Source organism: Peromyscus eremicus, chromosome 6, assembly GCF_949786415.1.
Source record: "Peromyscus eremicus chromosome 6, PerEre_H2_v1, whole genome shotgun sequence".
NCBI lineage: Eukaryota > Metazoa > Chordata > Mammalia > Rodentia > Cricetidae > Peromyscus > Peromyscus eremicus.
In genome coordinates, this window is record NC_081421.1 from 30458414 (window position 1) to 30479114 (window position 20701).

The 20701-nt window shown below is 41.8% G+C and overlaps 1 protein-coding gene and 1 long non-coding RNA gene across 5 annotated transcripts in view; one reads left to right on the top strand and one right to left on the bottom strand.

Annotated features, from left to right (window-relative positions):
* The window catches only part of LOC131913005 (uncharacterized), a 51411-nt gene extending 38391 nt beyond the window's left edge, over nt 1-13020 (bottom strand). The window contains exons 1-2 of the long non-coding RNA XR_009379785.1: nt 12451-13020; nt 11814-11917 (exon numbers count right to left, since the gene is read on the bottom strand). This is a non-coding gene — a long non-coding RNA (uncharacterized LOC131913005). The remainder of the gene's footprint in view (nt 1-11813; nt 11918-12450) is intronic.
* Mfn1 (mitofusin 1) overlaps nt 12123-20701 on the top strand; it is a 47124-nt gene continuing 38545 nt past the window's right edge. The window contains exons 1-4 of one of the 4 annotated variants that reach the window (XM_059265330.1): nt 12576-12654; nt 13343-13379; nt 14696-14814; nt 17490-17625. In XM_059265330.1, coding sequence (XP_059121313.1) covers nt 14703-14814; nt 17490-17625 — 248 coding nt within the window. In that variant the 5' untranslated portion in view covers nt 12576-12654; nt 13343-13379; nt 14696-14702. Of the gene's footprint in view, nt 12142-12524; nt 12655-12822; nt 12953-13342; nt 13380-14695; nt 14815-17489; nt 17626-20701 lie in introns of those variants that run through there. The other 3 variants (XM_059265332.1, XM_059265329.1, XM_059265331.1) reach the window with 3 other exon arrangements.

Sequence of the window (20701 nt, forward strand, 5' to 3'; positions counted from 1 at the left end):
CACTTGACTCTAAGAGCAAGATGCTTGTGTTTCCAGTGTGACATGCAAGTCACAAAGTCAAAAGCTGTTACCTACGTAAGGTTATGTTGATTTTGTAAGTCTGAAAACTAAGATTTTAAGAATTACCAGTTATCTGAAATTTCTTCATACTTATAATGAAAAATAATTTTCTCTATAAAGCTTTTCCCTACTAAAGCATCAATCACAGTTTTCTTATGAAGTTTATTCTCCTTAGTAAATAAACTTAGTGTCAAACTGTTAACTACCTTTGCCCAAAATAAAACTGTAAAGAGTAATTTCTTACACTAACAGAAACAAGAACCAGTGAGATGGCTCAGTGGGTAAAAGATCCCTAGGATCCACAAGCTGGAGAGAACCAACTCCCCCAAGGTACCCTCTGCCTTAAGAGTTCTACTGCTATGACGAAACACCATGACCAAAAGGAACTTGGTGAGGTGAGTGTGTATTTACTTCAGGTTACAGTTCTACATTCACAGTCCAACACAGAGGCAAGGCAAGGCAAGAATGTGGAGCAGGAGCTGATGCAGAGCCCACAGAGAAGTTATTGGTGTGCTCCTTATGGCTTGCTAAGCCTGCTTTCTTAAAAACCCCAGAACCACCTGCCCAGGGATGGCACTACCCACAGTGGACTATGCCCTCCCACATCAATCACTAATTAAGAAAATATACCACTGGCTTACCCACAGATGAGTCTGGTGGGGGCATTTTCTGAGGTTCTCTTTTCCCAAGTTATTTTTGTTTGTGTCAAGTTGACATAAAACAGAACATCCTCTGACTGCCAGATTCATGCTGTGGCATGCACACACACATCCATAAACAGACACACAAGGTATTTTTAGATAGTCTTACTATGTAGCCCTGGCTGGTAACTCACTGAGATCCACTTGCTCGTCTCCTGAGAGTAGGGATTAAAGGCATGTGCCACCACAACAGATCACAAAGTAAAGAGGGCTGGAGGGAGGGCTCACCAGTTAAGAGCACTTGCTACTCTTGCAGAGGACCAGGGTTTGGCTCCTGTACTCACATCAGGTGGCCAAATACTAGACACAGGGGTGCTCTCTTCTGGCCTGCATATATATGGTACACCTATAGACAAGCAGACACACACACACACACACACACACACACACACACACACACACACACTCACGTTTTAAAATATAAATGGAAACAACTTTTCATACTGTTAAATAAATATCACATACCTAATTTTATTCACATTATATTAAGAAAAATAATCTTAGCCGGGCGGTGGTGGCGCACGCCTTTAATCCCAGCACTCGGGAGGCAGAGCCAGGTGGATCTCTGTGAGTTCGAGGCCAGCCTGGGCTACCAAGTGAGTTCCAGGAGAGGCGCAAAGCTACCCAGAGAAACCCTGTCTCGAAAAAACAAAAAAAAATAAAAAATAAAAAAAAAATAAAAAAAAAGAAAAATAATCTTTTTGTTTTTTGTATCCTTTGGCAGGTCTGGAACTTACTATGTAGATAGATCAGGCTGGCCTCAACCCCATAGAGATCTGCCTGCCTCTGCCTTCTGACTGCTGGTATTAAAGGTGTATGTGTCACTACATCTATAAGAAGAGTCATTTTAAAGAGGGATTTTGTAAAGAATTTTAAAAGTTTATGTTTTCTTTATTTTTATTTCATTTTATTTATTTGTTTTAGTTTTTTGAGAAAGGATTTCCCTGTGTACCCCTGGCTGTCCTGGAACCATGTTTGACCAGGATGACTTCAAACTCAGAGATCTGTCTTCCTCTGCCTTCCAAGTGCTGGGATTAAAGGCGTGAGCCACCAACACTAGGCTAAAGTCAGGGTCTTACATACATCAGACTGGCCTAGACTTCCTTATGTAGCTGGGTAACCTGGTTTTAAACTCCTGGTCCTTCTGCCTCCTCCACCTCTAGTGCAGGGATGACAGGCATGTCACTATGCCTAGGAAAAAGTTAATGTTTTATCAGATGATGTTCATTACTGAAAATTATCTCAATTGAGATAATCACTCTGCCTACATAAGAAAGCCGAGATCAGGAATTAGAATCCTTGCCACAAGGTACAATTCCTGGTGGTGGTGGTGGGGGCCAGGGTTTCAAGGCCATGCAGAGTAGAGTTCTGAAGTCTAAGAACACTGTATTCCCACTCTTCTTGCCTGCCAAATTCTTTTTACTTTAGAGTCACTTCTTCATAATCTTGTTCTTCTGCTTCCACACTTTGCCACTCTGACCTCACTAGGGTTTCCAAAGGGTTTCTTTGTTGTTGTTGTTGTTGTTTTGTTTTTGCCCAGACAGGGTTTCTCTGTGTATCCAGGCTGTCCTGGAACTCGCTCTGTAGACCAGGCTGTCCTGGAACTCACTCTGTAGACCAGGCTGGCCTTGAACTCAAGAGATCTGCCTGATCTGCCTCCCAAGTGCTAGGATGAAAGGCCTGTGCCATCACTGCTGGCTTCAAAGTGGGTTTAAAAGATTAAAGTTCTCCTGGCTAGCAAAGTGAGTAGCAATGAGCTAAACGTGACTCCTGAACATCTCATATTGGAACTCTACCCTTCCCAATGAGATGGGTATGAGGTAAACAGACCTTGGGAAGTGTCTCGGTTACTTTTCTATTACTGTGACAAAACACCATGCAACCTATAAAACCTATAAAAGTGGTAAATTGGGCTTATGATTTCCGAGTTAAGAGTCCATCATGGCTGGGCAGTGTGGCAGGAAGCAGCAGGCAAAATGGCTGTAGCAGCTGAGAGCTTACATCTTGAGCTGCAAGGATGAGGCAGAGAGCACAAGGAGAATGACAGAAAGTTTATGAAACCTGTAAGCCTGCCCCTATGACACACCTCCTCCAATAGAGCCACATCTCCTAATCACTCTCAAACATTCTACCAACTGGGGACTGTGGTGATATGTTGAACATTCTGGGTTTTAACCAGCCCCCCTGCCCTCACTGGGCAGGAATGTTTTGTCTTAGAGGAAATTGTTAAACACCACCACCTTCCCAACCCTCACAGAGCAGATGGAGAGGTGTTCTAAGAAAATGGGTTGACTCTTTTTTTTAAACAAGGTCTAACTCTCTAGTCCTGGCCGACCTGGAGCTCACATGTGTAGAACAGGCTGTTCTTGAACTTGCCATGCTTCTCCTGTCTTCACATCCTGAACCAGGGGTGACAGGTATACACTGTCATTTATTTGTCAGCATTATTTACCAGGAGCGAGAAAGCACGAGATACAGCGGAACCCACTATAAGAGTTTTTACTAGGGAAGGGAAAGGGGGGAGGTGGATAGGCCTACCCAAAAGAAAGGTGCGGGAAGGTGGGGTGTGTGTGTGCTACCTCTAGTGAGAAGGAGAGAGAGTAAGGAGCGGGGCCTGCTTTTATAGGTCACCTCGAACATGCGTATATGGGCTTACGTAGCTACGCCACGCACACACATAGAGTAGATGATCAAGCTGCCTGAAGTTTACGTGACCACACTGCGCACAGATTACATAGGACATAAGGCCCTGGAGTGAATTTTGCCTGACTGCTGACAGTGCATGTGCAGTCAAGTGACTCCAGAAGTAGCTAGGAATAATGACATTCCACCCTATTTGGTATTATAAAAAGGGAGCTGGGTGGTGGCATACGCCTTTAATCCCAGCACTCAGGAGGCAGAGGCAGACAGATCTCTGTGAGTTCGAGGCCAGCCTGGTCTACAGAGCAAGATCCAGGACAGGCACCAAAACTACACAGAAAAACCCTGTCTTGAAAAACCAAAAAAAAAAAAAAAAAAAAAAAAAAGTAAGGGATTAGGGATGGCAGGTGAATGGAAATGGGGGTGCCATGTCTCTTGGAACTGCCAATGTTGTATTTTAAAGATGGCAGGAAGGAGACACACCATACAACAGGACCCATGAAGGAGGTTTATTGAGGGGAGAGGAGTGAAGGGGCAGAGAAGGGGGCAGGGACTTGATAAGAGAAAGCTTGAAAGTAGGGTACCCTCTTGTAGAGAGCCGTGCATGGCCGCGCCTCAAAGATGGCGCCGGCGTCTGGCTTCCGCCTTCCCGATGGCAGGTGTTCTCTGGGATAAACAACTCCTTATTTGGCTTGGGCGTGGAATCTGGCTTGCTTGCGTATGTCTGACCCTATCGGCATTGTCCACGTGGCACTACGGGGTTGGTTGCCCAGTGGCTATAAAGGGCGTGGGCTGGCTTTCCCCAGAGTGAGAAGATGGCTTTCCCCAGAGAGAGGGAGAAGATGGCTTTCCCCGGGGTCAGAAGATTGTCTCAAGGTTCTTGAATAAACTGCTTGGAGAAGAGCCTGGTGTTGCGTCTTCCTTGCTGGTCGAGGGGGACGCGACACCCTCTTTCAACTATCTGGCAGAAATTAGTCCTGTGACCCTCCCCATCAGCCAGCCAATGGAGCTCCAGGGACCAGGCAGCTACCTTTCCCTGCTCCCTCGCCAAAAAAACCAGCCCCTGTGAAGCCAACAACCACCGGCTGGAGCCATAAGCCCACCCTGCACCAATTGGGGACAGCTGCTCCTGGAGACAGAACCCCCTAAAACCCACTGGATTAAGCTGCTCCCAGAGAAACAAAGCCCAACAGCATCGATTCGACCAATAACTCCCAGTGGACCAAGACTATCAATTGGAACAAGAAAAGCACCCTCAGACACAGACACCGCCTGCACCGAGCAGAGGAAGAGATGAGTAGACACCAGTGCAAAACTACAGGCAACAACATAAAGACCTATATGACACCATCAGAACCTAGTGATTCTACACCTGCAAGACCTGAACATACCAATGCAGAAGAAGCAGGAGAAATCAATCCCAAAAATGACTTTATGAAGATGATAGAGGCCCTTAAAAAGGAAATGAAAAATTCCCTTAAAGAAATGGAAGAAAAAAACAAATAAAAAATTGGAAGAAATCAAAGAAAGCCAAGAAAAAGCAATTAAACAGATGAAGGAAACAGTTCAAGATTTGAAAATTGAAATTGAGAAAATAAAGAAGACACAAACTGAGGGAATGCAGGAAATAGAAAATCTGACTAAACGAACAGGAACTACAGACGCAAGCATAACAAACAGAATGCAAGAGATGGAACAGAGAATCTCTGATGTTGAAGACACAATAGAGAAAATCAGTCAAAGAAAACACTAAAGCCAAAAAAGTAGTAACACAAAACATCCAGGAAATTTGGGACACCATGAAAAGACCAAACCTAAGAATAACAGGGATAGAAGAAGGAGAAGAATACCAACTCAAAGGCACAGAAAATATATTCAACAAATCACAGAAGAAAACTTTCCCAACCTAAAGAAAGAAATACCTATGAAGATACAAGAAGCTTACAGAACACCAAATAGGCTGGGTCAAAAAAAAAAGTCCCCTAGCCACATAATAATCACAACACTAAACATACAGAACAACAACAAAAAAAAAATATTAAGAGCCACAGAGGAAAAAGACTTAGTAACATATAAAGGCATACCCATCAGAATAACACCAGACTTCTCAATAGAGACTATGAAAGCTAGAAGTTCCTGGACAAACGTTATGCAGACACTAAGAGATCACAGATGCCAACCCAGACTATTATATCCAGCAAAACTCTCAATCACCATAGATGGAGTAAACAAAATATTCCATGATAAAACCAGATTTAAATAATACCTTCCCACAAATCCAGCCCTACAGAAAGCACTAGAAGGAAAAATCCAACCTAACAAAATTAAATACACCCATGAAAACTCAGGCAATAGATAATCCCACACCAACAAAGACCAAAGAAGGGAAACACAACACTACCACCAAAAAATAACAGGAATTAACAATCACTGGTCATTAATATCCATCAATATCAATGGTCTCAACTCACCTATAACAGGCTAACAGAATGGATACAAAAACAGGATCCATCCTTCTGCTGCAACAAGAAACACAACTCAACCTCAGACAGACACCACCTCAGAGTAAAAGGCTGGGAAAAGGCTTTCCAATCAAATGGACTTAAGAAACAAGCTGGTGTAGCTATCCTAATATCTAATAAAATAGACTTCAAACTAGAATCAGTTGAAAGAGATCAGGAAGGACATTACATATTTATCACAGGGAAAATCCACCAAGATTAAGTCTCAATTCTGAACATTTATGCCCCAAATACAAAGGCACCCACATTTGTAAAAGAAACATTACTAAAGCTTAAATCGTACATCAAACCACACATTAGTAGTGGGAGATTTCAACACACCACTCTCACCAATGGACAGATCTACCAGACTGAAACTTAACAGAGAAATGAAGGACCTAACAGATGTTATGGCTCAAATGGACTTAATAGATATCTACAGAATATTCTACCCTAACACAAAAGAATATAACTTCTTCTCAGCACCCCATGGAACCTTCTCAAAAACTGACTACATCTCAACAGATAAAAAAAACATGGGAATAACCTTTCTGTATTTTATTGGACCATCATGCCTTAAAGTTAGATTTCAACAACAACAAAAACTATAGAAAGCCCACAATCTCATGGAAACTGAATAATGCTCAACTGAATTACCAATGGGTCAAGGATAAAATAAAGAAATTAAAGATTTCCTAGAATTCAATAAAAATGAAAGTACAACATAACCAAATTTACGGGACACTATAAAAGCAGTGCTAAGAGGAAAATTTATAGCACTAAATGCTCACATAAAAAAGTTGGAGAGCTGGGCGGTGGTGGCGCACGCCTTTAATCCCAGCACTCGGGAAGCAGAGGCAGGCAGATCTCTGTGAGTTCGAGGCCAGTCTGGTCTCCAAAGCGAGTTCCAGGAAAGGCACAAAACTACACAGAGAAACCCTGTCTTGAAAAAACAAACAAAACAAAACAAAACAAAACAAAAGTTGGAGAAATCTCACACTAATCACTTAACAGCACACCTGAAAGCTCTAGAACAAAAAGAAACAAACTCACCCAGAAGGAATAGACACCAGGAAATTTAATCAAACTGAGGGCTGAAATCAATGAAACAGAAACAAAGAGAACAATACAAAGAATCATGAAACAAAGAGTTGGTTCTTTGAAAAAAAAAATCAACAAGATACACAAACTCCTATCCAAATTAACCAAAAGGCAGAGAGAGAGCATCCAAATTAGCAAAATCAGAAATCAAAAGGGAGACATAACAACAGTCAATGAGGAAATCCAGAGAATCATCAGGTCATACTTCAAAAACCTGTACTCCACAAAATTGGAAAATCTGGAAGAAATAGACAACTTTCTGCATAAGTACCACATACCAAAGTTAAATCAACACCAGATAAACTAATTAAATAGACCAATAAACCCTAAGGAAATAAAAACAATCATTAAAAGTCTCCCAACCAAAAAAAAGCCCAGGAACAGATGGTTTCAGCGTGGAATTCTACCAGATTTACAAAGAAATGCTGATTCCAAAACTCTTCAAATTGTTCCACACAATAGAAACAGAAGGAATATTACCAAACTCTTTTTAAGGCTACAGTTACCCTGATATCCAAACCACACAAAGATGCAACAAAGAAAGAGAATTACAGACCAATCTCCCTCATGAACATTGATGCAAAAATACTCAACAAAATACTGGCAAACCGAATTCAAGACACATCAAAAAAATTATCCACTGACCAAGTAGGCTTCATCCCAGGGATGCAAGAATAGTTCAACATACGAAAATCTGTCAATGTAATACACCATATAAACAAACTGAAGGGAAAAAACCACATGATAATCTCATTAGATGCTGAAAAAGCCTTTGACAAAATCCAACACCCCTTCATGATAAAGGTCTTAGAGATATCAGGAATACAAGGAACACACCTAAACATAAAAGCCAACACCCACCATCAAATTAAACGGAGAGAAACTCAAAGTGATACCTCTAAAATCAGGAACAAGACAAGGCTGTCCACTCTCCCCATATTTATTTAATACAGTACTTGAAGTTCTAGCTAGAGCAATAAGACAACATAAGGAGATCAAGGAGATACAAATTGGAAAGGAAGAAGTGAAACTTTCACTATTTGCAGATGATATGATAGTATACATAAGTGACTCCAAAAATTCTACTAGGGAACTCCTACAGCTAATAAACTCCTTCAGTAAAGTGGCAGGATACAAGATCAACTCAAAAAAAAAAAATCAGTAGCTCTCCTATATACAAATGATAAAGGGGCTGAGAAAGAAATCAGAGAAACATCACCCTTTACAATAGCCACAAATAATATAAAATACCTTGGGGTAACACTAACTAAACAAGTGAAGGACCTGTATGATAAGAACTTTAAGTCTCTGAAGAAGCTATCAGAAAATGGAAAGATCTCCCATGCTCACGGATAGGTAGGATTAACACAGTAAAAATGGTAATCTTACCAAAAGCAATCTACAGATTCAATGCAATCCCAATAAAAATCCCAACACAATTCTTCACAGACTTGGAAAGAACAATACTCAACTGCATATGGAAAAACAAAAAACCCAGGATAGTTAAAAGAATCCTGTACAATAAAGCAACTTCTGGAGGCATCACCATCCCTGACTTCAAGCTCTACTATAGAGCTATAGTAATAAAAACAGCTTGGTAATGGCATAAAAACCGACATGTGGGCCAACGGAATCGAATTGAAGACCCTGACATTAATCCACACACATATGAACACCTGATTTTTGACAAAGAAGTCAAAACCATACAATGGAAAAAAAGAAAGTATCTTCAACAAATGGTGCTGGCATAACTGGATGTCAACATGTAAAAGATTGCAAATAGATTCATATCTGTCACCATGCACAAAACTCAAGCCCAAGTGGATCAAAGACCTCAACATAAATCCAGTTACATTGAACTTGATAGAAGAGAAAGTAGGAAGTACTCTTGAATGCACTGGCACAGGAGATCACTTTCTAAATATAACACCAGTAGCACAGACACTGAGAGCAATAATTCATAAATGGGACCTCTTAAAACTGAGAAGCTTTTGTAGGGCAAAAGACAGGTCAATAAGGCAAAAAGACAACCTACAAAATGGGAAATGATCTTCACCAAACCCCCATTTGACAGAGGACTGATCTCCAAAGTATATAAAGAACTCAAGAAACTAGACATCAAAATACTGAACAATTCAATTAAAAAATGGGCTACAGAGATAAACAGAATCCTCAAAAGAAGAATCTCAAATGGCTGAAAGACATTTAAGGAAATGCTCAACATCCTTAGTCATCAGAGAAATGCAAATCAAAACGACTCTGAGATACTACCTTACACCTGTCAGAATAGCTATGATCAAAAACACTAATGACAGTCTATGTAGGAGAGGATGCGGAGCAAGGGGAACACTCTTCCACTGTTGGTGGGAGTGCAAACTTGTACAATCACTGTGGAAATCAGTATGGTGGTTTCTTAGAAAATTGGGAATCGATCTACCTCAAGACCAAGCCATACCACTCTTGGGCATATACCCAAGGAATGCTCAATCATACCACAAAGATACAAGTTCATAGCAGCATTATTTGTAACAGCCGGATTCTGGAAACAACCTAGATGCCTGTCAACTGAAGAATGGATTAAGAAAATGTGGTACATATACACAATGGAGTACTACTCAGCAGAGAAAAACAATGACATCATGAAATTTGCAGGCAAATGGATGGAACTAGAAAATATCATCCTGAGTGAGGTAACCCAGACTCAGAAGGACAAACATGGTATGTACTCACTCATAAGTGGATACTAGATATAAAGCAAAGAATAATCAGACTGCAACACACAGAACCATGGAGGCTACCTAGCAGGGGGGACCCTAGGATGACTGTGGCTTATAGTAAGTTTTGGTTTTGCTCAATCACTGGACAAGCTTTAGTGAAACATTTCACTATTAGGATAAGAATAGATACCGTATCAAGCTGATGAAAGAATATGCTGGCTGTACTTTCAGGAGGGGAGTCTAAAATATTTTTAGATTATGAATTAGCCTATAGAAAAATGTCTGCCATAAATCAAACAGTGAAGGGAATGGGAATCTCACACAACTTAAGTAAAACATAGCTCTCTGAACAGATGAAGATAGGTTTCTTCTGTATCTCAGAATCTAATCAATATTTATATGTATAATTCAGCTATCATTTGGCTTAAAAGGGCCTATTGGGAAATGTTATCATTTATACTATTTTCTACAGAGAAAATATTTTACTGTTTAAAATAACTCTGGACTTTTGGATTATAATCTGTTTTTATGTTCAAGCTATCTGTGTATTATTTCTCCTGCAGTTATACATAAAATGTTTTTACATTAAAAAAAAAAGGACCAATACTTTAAAAAAAAAAAGAAATTCACCACATTTCTATTCAATAGGTTATAAGCATTTCAGTAGAAATTGCATTAAGGTCTGGCAAAATGGCTCAGTGGCCTCTGACCTCCCAGTCAGTTAGTTAGAAGGCTTTAAGAGCAGAACACAGGAAGAAATTGCCTCATTGTTCATGCATGCTCAAGAGTCTCCATTCTTCCTTTTCTGATATTTTAGCCAGTGTAGGTACTTTCCATGCCCATAAAACATCCCTTAAAATAAAGATCTTAGCTTCTGTACCACAACTGAACTACACAGCAGCACTTCCACAGCAAAGCATGAGATTGCTCTTGCTTAGTTTTAGATCTTTATTGGAAATAAATTTTGTCTTTAGTTTTTGAGACAGGTCTCTATTCCAGTCTGGCCTACCCCTTAATGTAATCCTCCTGTCTTCCCTTCCCAGATGCTGGAGTCAGTGAGCTACCATACCCAGCTTTTTTTTTTCTTTCCCCAGATGATGGTCTCACTATATTCCCCACAGAGTTAGAAGTCCTGGGCTTGAGCAGTCTTTCTGCTTCAGACTCCTAGTAGCTACTGCTACAGGCATGTGCCTCTCTTTCCCTTTCTGGAAAAGACTTTTGCTACAGGGCTAGCCATGTAGCTCAGAGGTAGAGGCTTGATGCATGAGACTTTGGGTTCAATCTCTAGCACTGTTTAAAAATAAAAAAGCATTGTGTGGAATCTCTTTATAGCCAAAGTGACCTGGAAAAATATAAATCAATTCAGAGTTTGGTAGCATATTCCTTTAATCCCATCATTTGGGAAGCTCCCATCATCTCGTCAGCCAGAACTAAAGTAAGACCTTGTCTCCATGCAAACAAACAAACAAACATCAAATTTTGTTATTCTCTGGGCCAAAAGTTTTCCATTACACTTAATCAAAATTTCTGCAGGATGTGGTGGTGCACACACATTTATAAAACCAACCCTTAGCAGATTTCAGAATTTCAAGTTTAAGGCCCATCTGGGCTATACAGTGAGTTCTTGTCTTAAAGAAATTTATACTTCTGATCTTAGCTTTTATGATTCTACACCTGCCTTCCTTCCAACATTTCTCTCACCCTCTTCTTTTCTACACTCCACCATGCTAGTCTTTCATTTCATCCACCTTACCACTGTCCTTTCTTTAGTCTTTGGGCAGTTTTCCTCCAGATATTCCCAGTAAGGGTCTGGAAAGAAACTGAGAAATGACACCCTGGTTGGCTCCACCTTACTCCTTTTTCTTCAGATACTCTATTCCATTGCCCTGATTTTTCCCCGTAACAGCAAGCACAGTCTGAAATGATCTCATCCATTGTATTTGCTTGATAGTTACCTATCCAATAGAACCGCGGTATTTATTTATCCAGCTCTTTTAGCTGTCCATCAGTGTCCTAAGCACTTTACATGCTAACCCATTTTCTGTTCCATAACCCATAAAGTAGGCATTTTTAGTATTTTATAGATGAGGTACCTGTCATTTACAGAGATGAAGTGGCTTCCCTTGCAAAAGCATCTCATTTGCTAACTCTGGAAGCTCTCCTGGGAGGTGGACCATGTAGACTCTTGGGCTTCACCCTTGACCAATGAATCAAAATCAACAGCTTAACACAATTTCCAAGTGATTTTTTTGTTTTGTTTTGTTTTCACGAAAGGGTTTCTCTGTGTAGCAGCTCTGGCTGTTCTAGAACTCACTCTGTAGACCAGGCTGGCCTCGAATTCAAAGAGATCTGCCTGCCTCGGCCTCCCGATTAAAGGCGTGCACCACCACGCCCGGTCTTTAAGGTGATTCCTAACAAAGTGTAAGTCATGGACAAGTTAATTCCCAAGTAACACCTTTCACACCCAACCCCAGGATACCAAATCAAGAGCAGAGCAGTGAAGTCAAAAGTTTGGACTTTCCCAGTTAGCTTGATAAACAAGCATCTCTGTGGTTTTGGGACCTCCTCGCCCCTCACCCCAACTTCGCACCCTACACCCTAAGACAACCATAGGCATCCTAGGCTCCGCTGAGCTTTGAAAACTTTGAAGGGAACAACGAAGGGAAGGAGTTGTAAGGTAGAAGGGAAAGCGGTTAAAGCTTCTGTTTAGAGTCCATGCCCATAACAAACCTCGCCTTCTGCCCTGAAGGAAAATGGCACCCGGAATAGATGCAGTTCCGGTCTCGGAGTAACAGCCAATAGGAGAGGCTAGGAACCGGAAGTAGCCGCCACACAGCCCCTCCTCTGGGCGCCTCCCCTCTCTCGGGAGGATGAGACAGCCCGGGGGCCGTGGCGGAGCTGTGGTTGCTGGGTGACCGTCGGAGCCGGGACGGAGTGAGTGTCCGCTGGCGGGTGGGGACGCCCGGGATGACCTTCGAGCTCCGGACAGGCGGAGCGAGGGCGCCCTGACCGGCTGGGGCGGCGGGCCGGGCGGGAGCCACGGGCGGCCTGTCCAGGTAGGAGTCCACCCGGCCGGGCCAGCTCACGGCCCACGCGGCTGCCTCTCCCCGCGCACCTCCTCCGCCGTCAGTTCTGGAGGGATCTACCCTCCTGGTGGCCACGGCGCTTCGTTTCACGCACACCGGGGTTAGTGTGTGGTTGTCTTTGGTGTCTTTTCATAAGAAGCTTCCAGGTACAACGTCTTTATTGTTATTTTAAATTTAACGTTCCTTGAAGTTTGGGGACTTTGGCTAGAAGCCGTCATGCCTCCTTTAAGTCTTGAATCCTTAATTGTGATGAAAGCTCTTGCTTTCTCAGTGTCTGTACTGCATTGTGACCAGGGAATTTTACTTTCTTTTCTACACCGTCAATTGGGAAAGTTAATAACTTAGTTATGGCTTGAGATCTTGGCTTCCTCTCCCTAACCCAGTTCCTTGATGTGTTTAAGAGTCACACGCAACCGCAGCTTAGCTACAATAGTTTCATCTTCACTCAAGGGAAATAAAGTAGGAAATGCAACCAAGATTTCTGTCATTAGCCTTTACGGATTTTACATTATTTATTTACATATTCATTTTTCCAGAACCAAGGAATGAACCTTCACAGGTCTCACATGCTAGGCAAGTGCTTTACCACTGAGCCACTACACACACACACACACACACACACACACACAACCCCAACCCATTTCTAAACTTTTAGTTTTGAGACAGGGTCTTACTAGCCCAGGCAAGCCTGCAGCTCATTGTTGCCTCTGTGGACCTGAACTTGCAGATTTTCTTGCCTTAGCCTCCTGAGTAACTGGATTACAGGTAGCACCAGGGGAGGCAGATTTCACCTGTTCTAGTAAGAGGTCATTCAAGAGTAGTCTTCAGTTTCTGACTAAAATGATTTCTTAAAATAAATAAATTACCTAAAAAATTAAGGCATTCGGTCTGTTTGGTCAGGTTAGTTTTTGCCATTAGGGAATTGAGACACAAACTGGCAGGGATTAGAATACTTACGATTTTAAGACATTTTTTGTTTTGTCTTTAGTTGTTTTTTTGTGTGTGCGTGTGTGTTTTTTTTTTTTTTTTTTTGATGTATATGTTATTCCTAGTGCCCTTGGAGGTCAGAAGAGGGCGTCAGATCCCCTGGAACTGGAGTTACAGAGCAACTTTGTGTGGGTTCTGGGAACCCAATTGAAGCCTCCTGAAGATCAACAAGTGATCTTAACTACTGAGACATCACCAGCCCCAGAAATGTGCACATTTTTATCCTATGTTTTTTGTAGTCACATTTGATTTATATGTGGGGATGTTGGAATTTGTGTTGGAGGCAGAGAACAGTGAGGAGTTGGTTCTCTCCGTCCATCTGTGGGTTTCTGGGCACTGAACTCAGGTCCTCAGGCTTGGCCGTTTTGAGGGTCCCGATTGGTTTTGTTTTAAACCGGGTCTCCTGCTTCAGCCTCCTCACTGCTGGGTTGCACAGCTTCCTTATTATACAGTTTGTGTTTATTTTTTTATTATCTCTTAAAAATGACTTTTTTAAAAATAATTTTTATTTTGTGTTGTGGGTACTGTGGCTGCATGTAAGTCTGTGTGCACCATGTGTGTGCCTGGTGCCTGTGGAAGCTAGAGGATGACATCAGACCCCCTAGAACTAGAGTCATAGACACTTGTGAGCTACTGTGTGGGTGCTGGGAATTGAACCAGGGTCCTCAAGAAGAGCGGCCAGTGCTCTTAACTACTGAACCACCTCTTCAGACCCCTTACTACTATTCAGTTTAATTAGAGCTTTGGCAATGAGGAAAGCCCTGCTATGTTATGTTGTCCAAGTAGAACTGGATTTCCTGGGCTCAAGGGTACCTCCTCCCTCAGCCTGCCCCATAGCTGAGACTCCAGGCGTGGCACACCCAGAGGCTAATCATTACTTTTCTCACCTTTTCCCACCCTAGGTGCATAATGGCAGAAACCGTGTCTCCGCTGAAGCACTTTGTGCTGGCAAAGAAGGCCATCACTGCAATCTTTGGCCAGTTACTGGAGTTTGTTACCGAAGGGTCACATTTTGTTGAAGGTTGGTACCTCTTAAAATTTCTACGATTACTGTTGAAAATATATACAAGTGTTTTATTATTTCAACTTTAGTTCTTTATTTTGTTTTATTTCTTTTTTTGAGATCAGGCTGGCTTTGAACTGGCTCTGTAGCCAAGAATGGCTTTAAACTCCTGATCCTCCTGCCTCTGCCTCCTGACTGCTGGGTTTACAGGTGTGTGCCTTGCTCAGGTTTAGATGTTGAATTCACATTGTTCTGTATTCTGAGAACAGTACCATAGTGAGTAAAAGCAATTTCACAGTTAAGAAATACTGGTCTGAATGTTTAATTATGAAATTTAAAATTTCTGTAATCCTCATAAAACCAGTAGGTAAGTTAGAAGCATACTCATTTTAAAGGCACTGTGAAGATAAGCAACTTGCCCCAAGGTCACAAAGCTGGATTTGCCTACAATCAGACAGTCTGTATGCAGCCATTACATATGTCTCCTCCACGATTTGTCCTTGAGCAATTTTAGAATGTCAGGCTTATCTCTTCCCTCACATGAGATGTAGTTGCTTTGGGAAAGGATAAATATTTTCCTTTCGTTTGTGTAACTGCTCAAAGGTAGCCTCAATTGTTTTTTCAGGATATACTAATTTAAAGAGAACTATTGGGATTTTTCCAGGTTCTTAGGATATCTGTCTGTTGGGTTTACAATGGAAAGTAAGGAATTCTTAGAATATTTCCAATGACATTGGGGAAGCATTTAATCTCTTGGTTGAAGCAAACATTTCCCCACTTGTTCCTTTAAAGCTCCCTCACCAGATTTTGAGCTCCTTAGGTCTGGAACTTTGATTATCTCCAATTCCAAATATCACATAGCCCAAGTTTCATTGAGTGAGAAAATAAAAAAGTTTATTTCCAGTTTTGGAAGACTTTGAGCCAACACAGTGACTTGTGGAAAATACCGTTTCCTAAAGTTGATAGGGAGTAAAACTGAAGTTTAGCCGGGCGGTGGTGGCGCACGCCTTTAATCCCAGCACTGGGGAGGCAGAGGCAGGTGGATCTTTGTGAGTTCGAGGCCAGCCTGGTCTACAGAGCGAGATCCAGGAAAAGGCGCAAAGCTACACAGAGAAACCCTGTCTCAAAAAAACAAAAAAAACTGAAGTTGAATGTAGTATTATCTTTTTTGAAGCCTGTCAATTATAGCTTGAACATATGCTGGGAGTTAGTGAAAAGGCAGTATTAGAATCTGAATTTTTTTTTTTTGACTTGTTCTAAAATTTCCAAGGGCGTAGAGGGGGCTAGCAAATAGAAACATAAATCAAGAAGTGTAAAATGAGAAATAACAAGAAGTATAATATGTAAGGTAAGGATTTAAGAATCACAACCTTGGGCTGGGCAGTGGTGGCGCATGCCTTTAATCCCAGCAGAGCCAAGTGGGTCTCTGTGAGTTCGAGGCCAGCCTGATCTACAGAGTGAGATCCAGGACAGGCACCAAAACAACAGAGAAACCCTGTCTCGAAAAAACCAAAAAAAAAAAAAGAATCACAACCTTGGCTTGGTGGTGCAAGCCTGTAGGATCAGGAGTTCAAGGTCCTCAGCTACATAGCAAGTTGAGTGCCAGTCTTTCCATTATTCACCCGTGGTAAATGCTTTATTAATGTACTTGAAATGTAAAATGAGGTGCAAAAAGCTTAAGCTTAATCACTTGAGCACTGAGTTAGTTCTAAGTGTCTCTGGTTATGATAACAAAATGAGTCTCCATGTCTTATCTTCAAAAAGAGGCAAAAAGACAGTATTAGTTTTCTCTCCTATTACTAGGATGAGAAAACAGTGGCTGTTTCTATCCTTTTTTTTTTTTTTTTTTGGAGACAGGGTTTCTTTGTGTAGCTCTGGCTGTCCTAGAACTCACTCTATAGACCAGGTTGGCCTCAAACTCACAGAGATCCGCCCGTCTCTACCTCCCGAGTGCTGGGATTAAAGATGTGTGCCACCACCACCAGGCTCATTTTGTTCCTTTTCAAACCCGTGATCTTAGAACTTCCTCTGCCCTTGGTTAGGGTTATGTGGATAGGTCCCCTGGTTCTGATAAGCCCTGCTTCTGCTTCAGTCTGTAAATCTTTCTCTCTGCCTTTTCTTACTGGTTGGACTGTTGTATCCCTTCCCCATGGGAATCAAGCTGTGAAGTAATAAGAAGCGAGGGCTTGCCTAGCTCAAACTGAACCCTGTCTTTGTATCTGAGAGGTAGGAACGTCACAGTTCAGCATGTGGCACTCCTTTCCAGTTCAGGATCAACTTGAACAAAAGTAGATGGCTAGTAGGTTCTCATTTCTCTCTTTAAAATGGGGATTTTGTTTCACATATGGTTTGTAATTTTGAACAGTAGATAAATATTAAGTAATCCCTTTCACCAAGTTCTTGAAATCGTTAATATTTTTGAAATTCTTTCAGGCAGGATAGTCATCACAGTGGGCACTCAGCTTTTACCAGATATTCAAGTTTGTAGCTTAGCAGTAGAGCACCTGCCTTGCGTGTATGTGGTCCTAGACTAACTACCTGACACACGCATTCTAAAAAAAAAAGAAAAAAGAGACCAACTACTCAGATTTTTCAAGTGATACGTTAGTGTAGAACAACCCAAAATGCATACAGTTGTATAATTATCAGAATTCATTTATATCATTTTTTCTAACACTGTTTGAACTTTGCAGCAACATACAGGAATCCGGAACTTGATCGAATAGCAACTGAGGATGATCTGGTGGAAATACAGGGCTACAGAAACAAGCTTGCTGTCATTGGGGAGGTGCTGTCACGGAGACATATGAAAGTGGCGTTTTTTGGCAGGTAAACCTTTATGATTCCCCTGGGGTGAGCTGCACAGGTCAGCTTTTCATTCTCATATCTCAACCACGTCTGGTGTTTCAGTGGGTTGCATTTTTCTCTCTTCCCCACAACAGCTTCTCCTTAGGTTAAGTATTGCAGCTCTTACCTTGTCCCTATCCTGAATGAACGTGAAGCTTTGTGAGAGCTGGTATACGTTCTCTTCTAAGGACTCCCATCTCTTAAGGGTTGGCTTTTAGTCAGTTAGAAAGATGGAGAGATGGGTAATGAAGAACATGATGAGTAATTTTCTTTTTTCTCCTTTTCTTCTTGAGAAGGTTTGCTATGTAGCCAGGGCTGCCTTGAATCCTCACTTGTGCCACCATATCTAGGTGGTGAGTTATTTTTCTAGGTTCATATTGATTATTTTATTTTAACTTTCTTGAGACTGGGGGTCTCATTATGTATCCTTGGCCATCCTGGAACTTGCCATGTAGACGAGGCTGGTCTTGAACTCACAGAGATCTGCCTGCCTCTGCTTTGTGAGTGGAGTGGTAGGATTAAAGACCTGTGCCACCACTCATCGATTATTAAAGATGTCTTCCAGAAGACTCAGCTCATGATTCCCAGAGGAAGATGTCAGTGTGTCTAGGGGATGGAGTGATCTTTGTCACATCTGATATACTCACCTAACTGTCGGGTGTTGAACTGGAGATGTGGCCTGTGATCAAAGCCTGCCTAGTATGCACGAGGCCCTGGCTTGATCACCATCACTGCAAAGGAAAAAGATGGTTAACTCCCTGCTCACTGTGTGTGCTCTGTTTAGCCCTAGGGACACAAGGACAAATGACTAGCCCTATACTTCTTGTCTCAACTATCTTTTTAATTTTTTTTAGCCAGTAATGGCATTTATTTATTTACTAAACTCATGTCATGGACTCAAGCTGTTTCTCACTAAGGCTTTTGCAGTTGTAGTTGTTGGTGCCTAGATCACTCTTCATGTCCCATCCCAAATGGTACTACCTCAGAAGGCTTTCCTGGCTCCTGCAACTGAAAGATTCCTTCTCAGATGCTATTTGTTTATTTAGTTTGCTCTTTTAAGACAGGGTAGCCAAAGGTGGCCATGAACTGATTCTCCTGTGTTGGCTTCCCAAGTCAGTTCTGTGTTTCATTCTGTTTCTAGGAGTAATAGTACTGTGGTGGTGCTAGGAGTTGAACCAGTCTGCATCATGTGCTAGGCAGGCATTCAGTCACATGGCTTCCTCCGCAGCCAATTCTATTCCTGAAGTATCCTGTTAAAGTCCCTCTAAGCCTTTCACAGTGTCCTATTATTTTGTTTTACTCTCTGCTGCTTCTACTTGGCACAGTATTCTCAGGCCTTACACAAGTTTAGAGAGAGGCAGCTCCATGAATAAGCTTCACCTAAGATTAGAGTGAAGTGGTAGGAAGAGACCCGTAGATGGTGGTGACTGATGGCTTCCTTGAGACTAAGAGAGAGGAACAGGTGGTCCCTGACTTATAGTGGCTGACTTCACTCCCTGCCCATACATGATGTTGTGGAAGCAGTACACACTCGTGTGTAGTAGAAGACTTGATTAGGGTGTGGCTGGGAGCCATGGTTCCTAGTCAGCCACGTGATCACTCAGCTGTAATGTTGGGGAGGCCAGGAGAATCTCTATTTCTACGACATACTTTCAGCTTGCTGTGGATTTATTAAGCCTATAACCCATCATTAGCTGAGGAGTAAGCTTTGGCTAGGAGCTAGGCCCAGAGCCCATTTCTTGCAGAAAGTAGTAAATGGAAAGGGAGAGAGAGACCATGATGTGTTTGGAGAACTGTAAGTTATGTTTGAGATACTTGGGAACATAGCACAGCGAGGGAAGAGAAGTGGTCCTGTTTGCTGAAGACCTCACACAGCACGGTAAGTTCTGTCTACTTTATGCTTTGGAAGGTAAAATGAGAGGATATAGAGTTAACAATTACAGTGTTGGATGTGGAGCACAGAGGATAGATTGGATGGGAATAGGAGGTAGGAAGTGAGAAACTTGAAGATCCTAGTTTGCGTGGTTAGACAGGAAGGGTGATAAGAGATATAAAAGAGTAACTAGGGACCAGGAGCCACACAGTGATTAAGAGTACTTGCTGTTCTTGAAGAGTACCAGGGTTCAGTTCCCAGCACCCACATGGTAGCTCACAATTCCCTATAACTCCAGTTCCAGTGGATCCAATGCCCTGTTCTAGCTTCCATGAGCAGTATATGCACAAGGTACACATACCGATAAGCAGGTCCACACACATACACGTTAAAAAAAATAATTAGGGTAGCCTAGAAATTATTTAGAAAGGTGAGAATCACAAATTACTTGGTTGGTTGAATGTCATTTATTGTGGTAGGTTTGTGAACAGGTGTTTGTGTTCTTATGATGTAGATGTGTATTGTTGGTGCTTATTTAAATAAATTTTTCCAAACTGCCAAGTTGGATAGTTGAAATTGCAACCTAGGCAAATTCTAGGAAGTTTCGAAATTATTGACTGATGTTGGTAATTGCGATCTGGGAAGTTGGTGAGATTATGCACTGGGAAAAGGAAGAGTAATAGCAAGATGGGGAGAAGAGGAACCGTCCATGAAATAGAGATGCCACACAGGTCAGGAAAACCAGGAGTAATTGGGATGCTAGAACAGGAGATGTATTTTTGGCATTCATGTCCCTTCCTATCACAGACTTGCTAAAACCCTTAGAATTTCCTGAGTGATAGGAATAGCTTTTATTATTTGTAATGAACTCCTTTGATCATACTTGGATTTATGCTAATGAGCCTGAGTGAGATAGGGTAGCCCTTAGATAATTTTAGGTTAGGGCTGGTCACTAAATGATTTCAGAATTGGAAATTTTGAGTTCTCAGGAGGTAGATGACTGGTGGCTGGAGATAAAACTTTATAAAAACAGATTCATACATGGTGGTACATATCTGTGATCCCAGTATTGTTAGGCACAGGAGGAGGATACCTGTGCTTGGGTGTAACTTTATAGTCTGATTCTGTAATTCATAATGTACCTGAGGGCTTGGTATTATTGGTATTCTCCCAGATTCTGAAAGG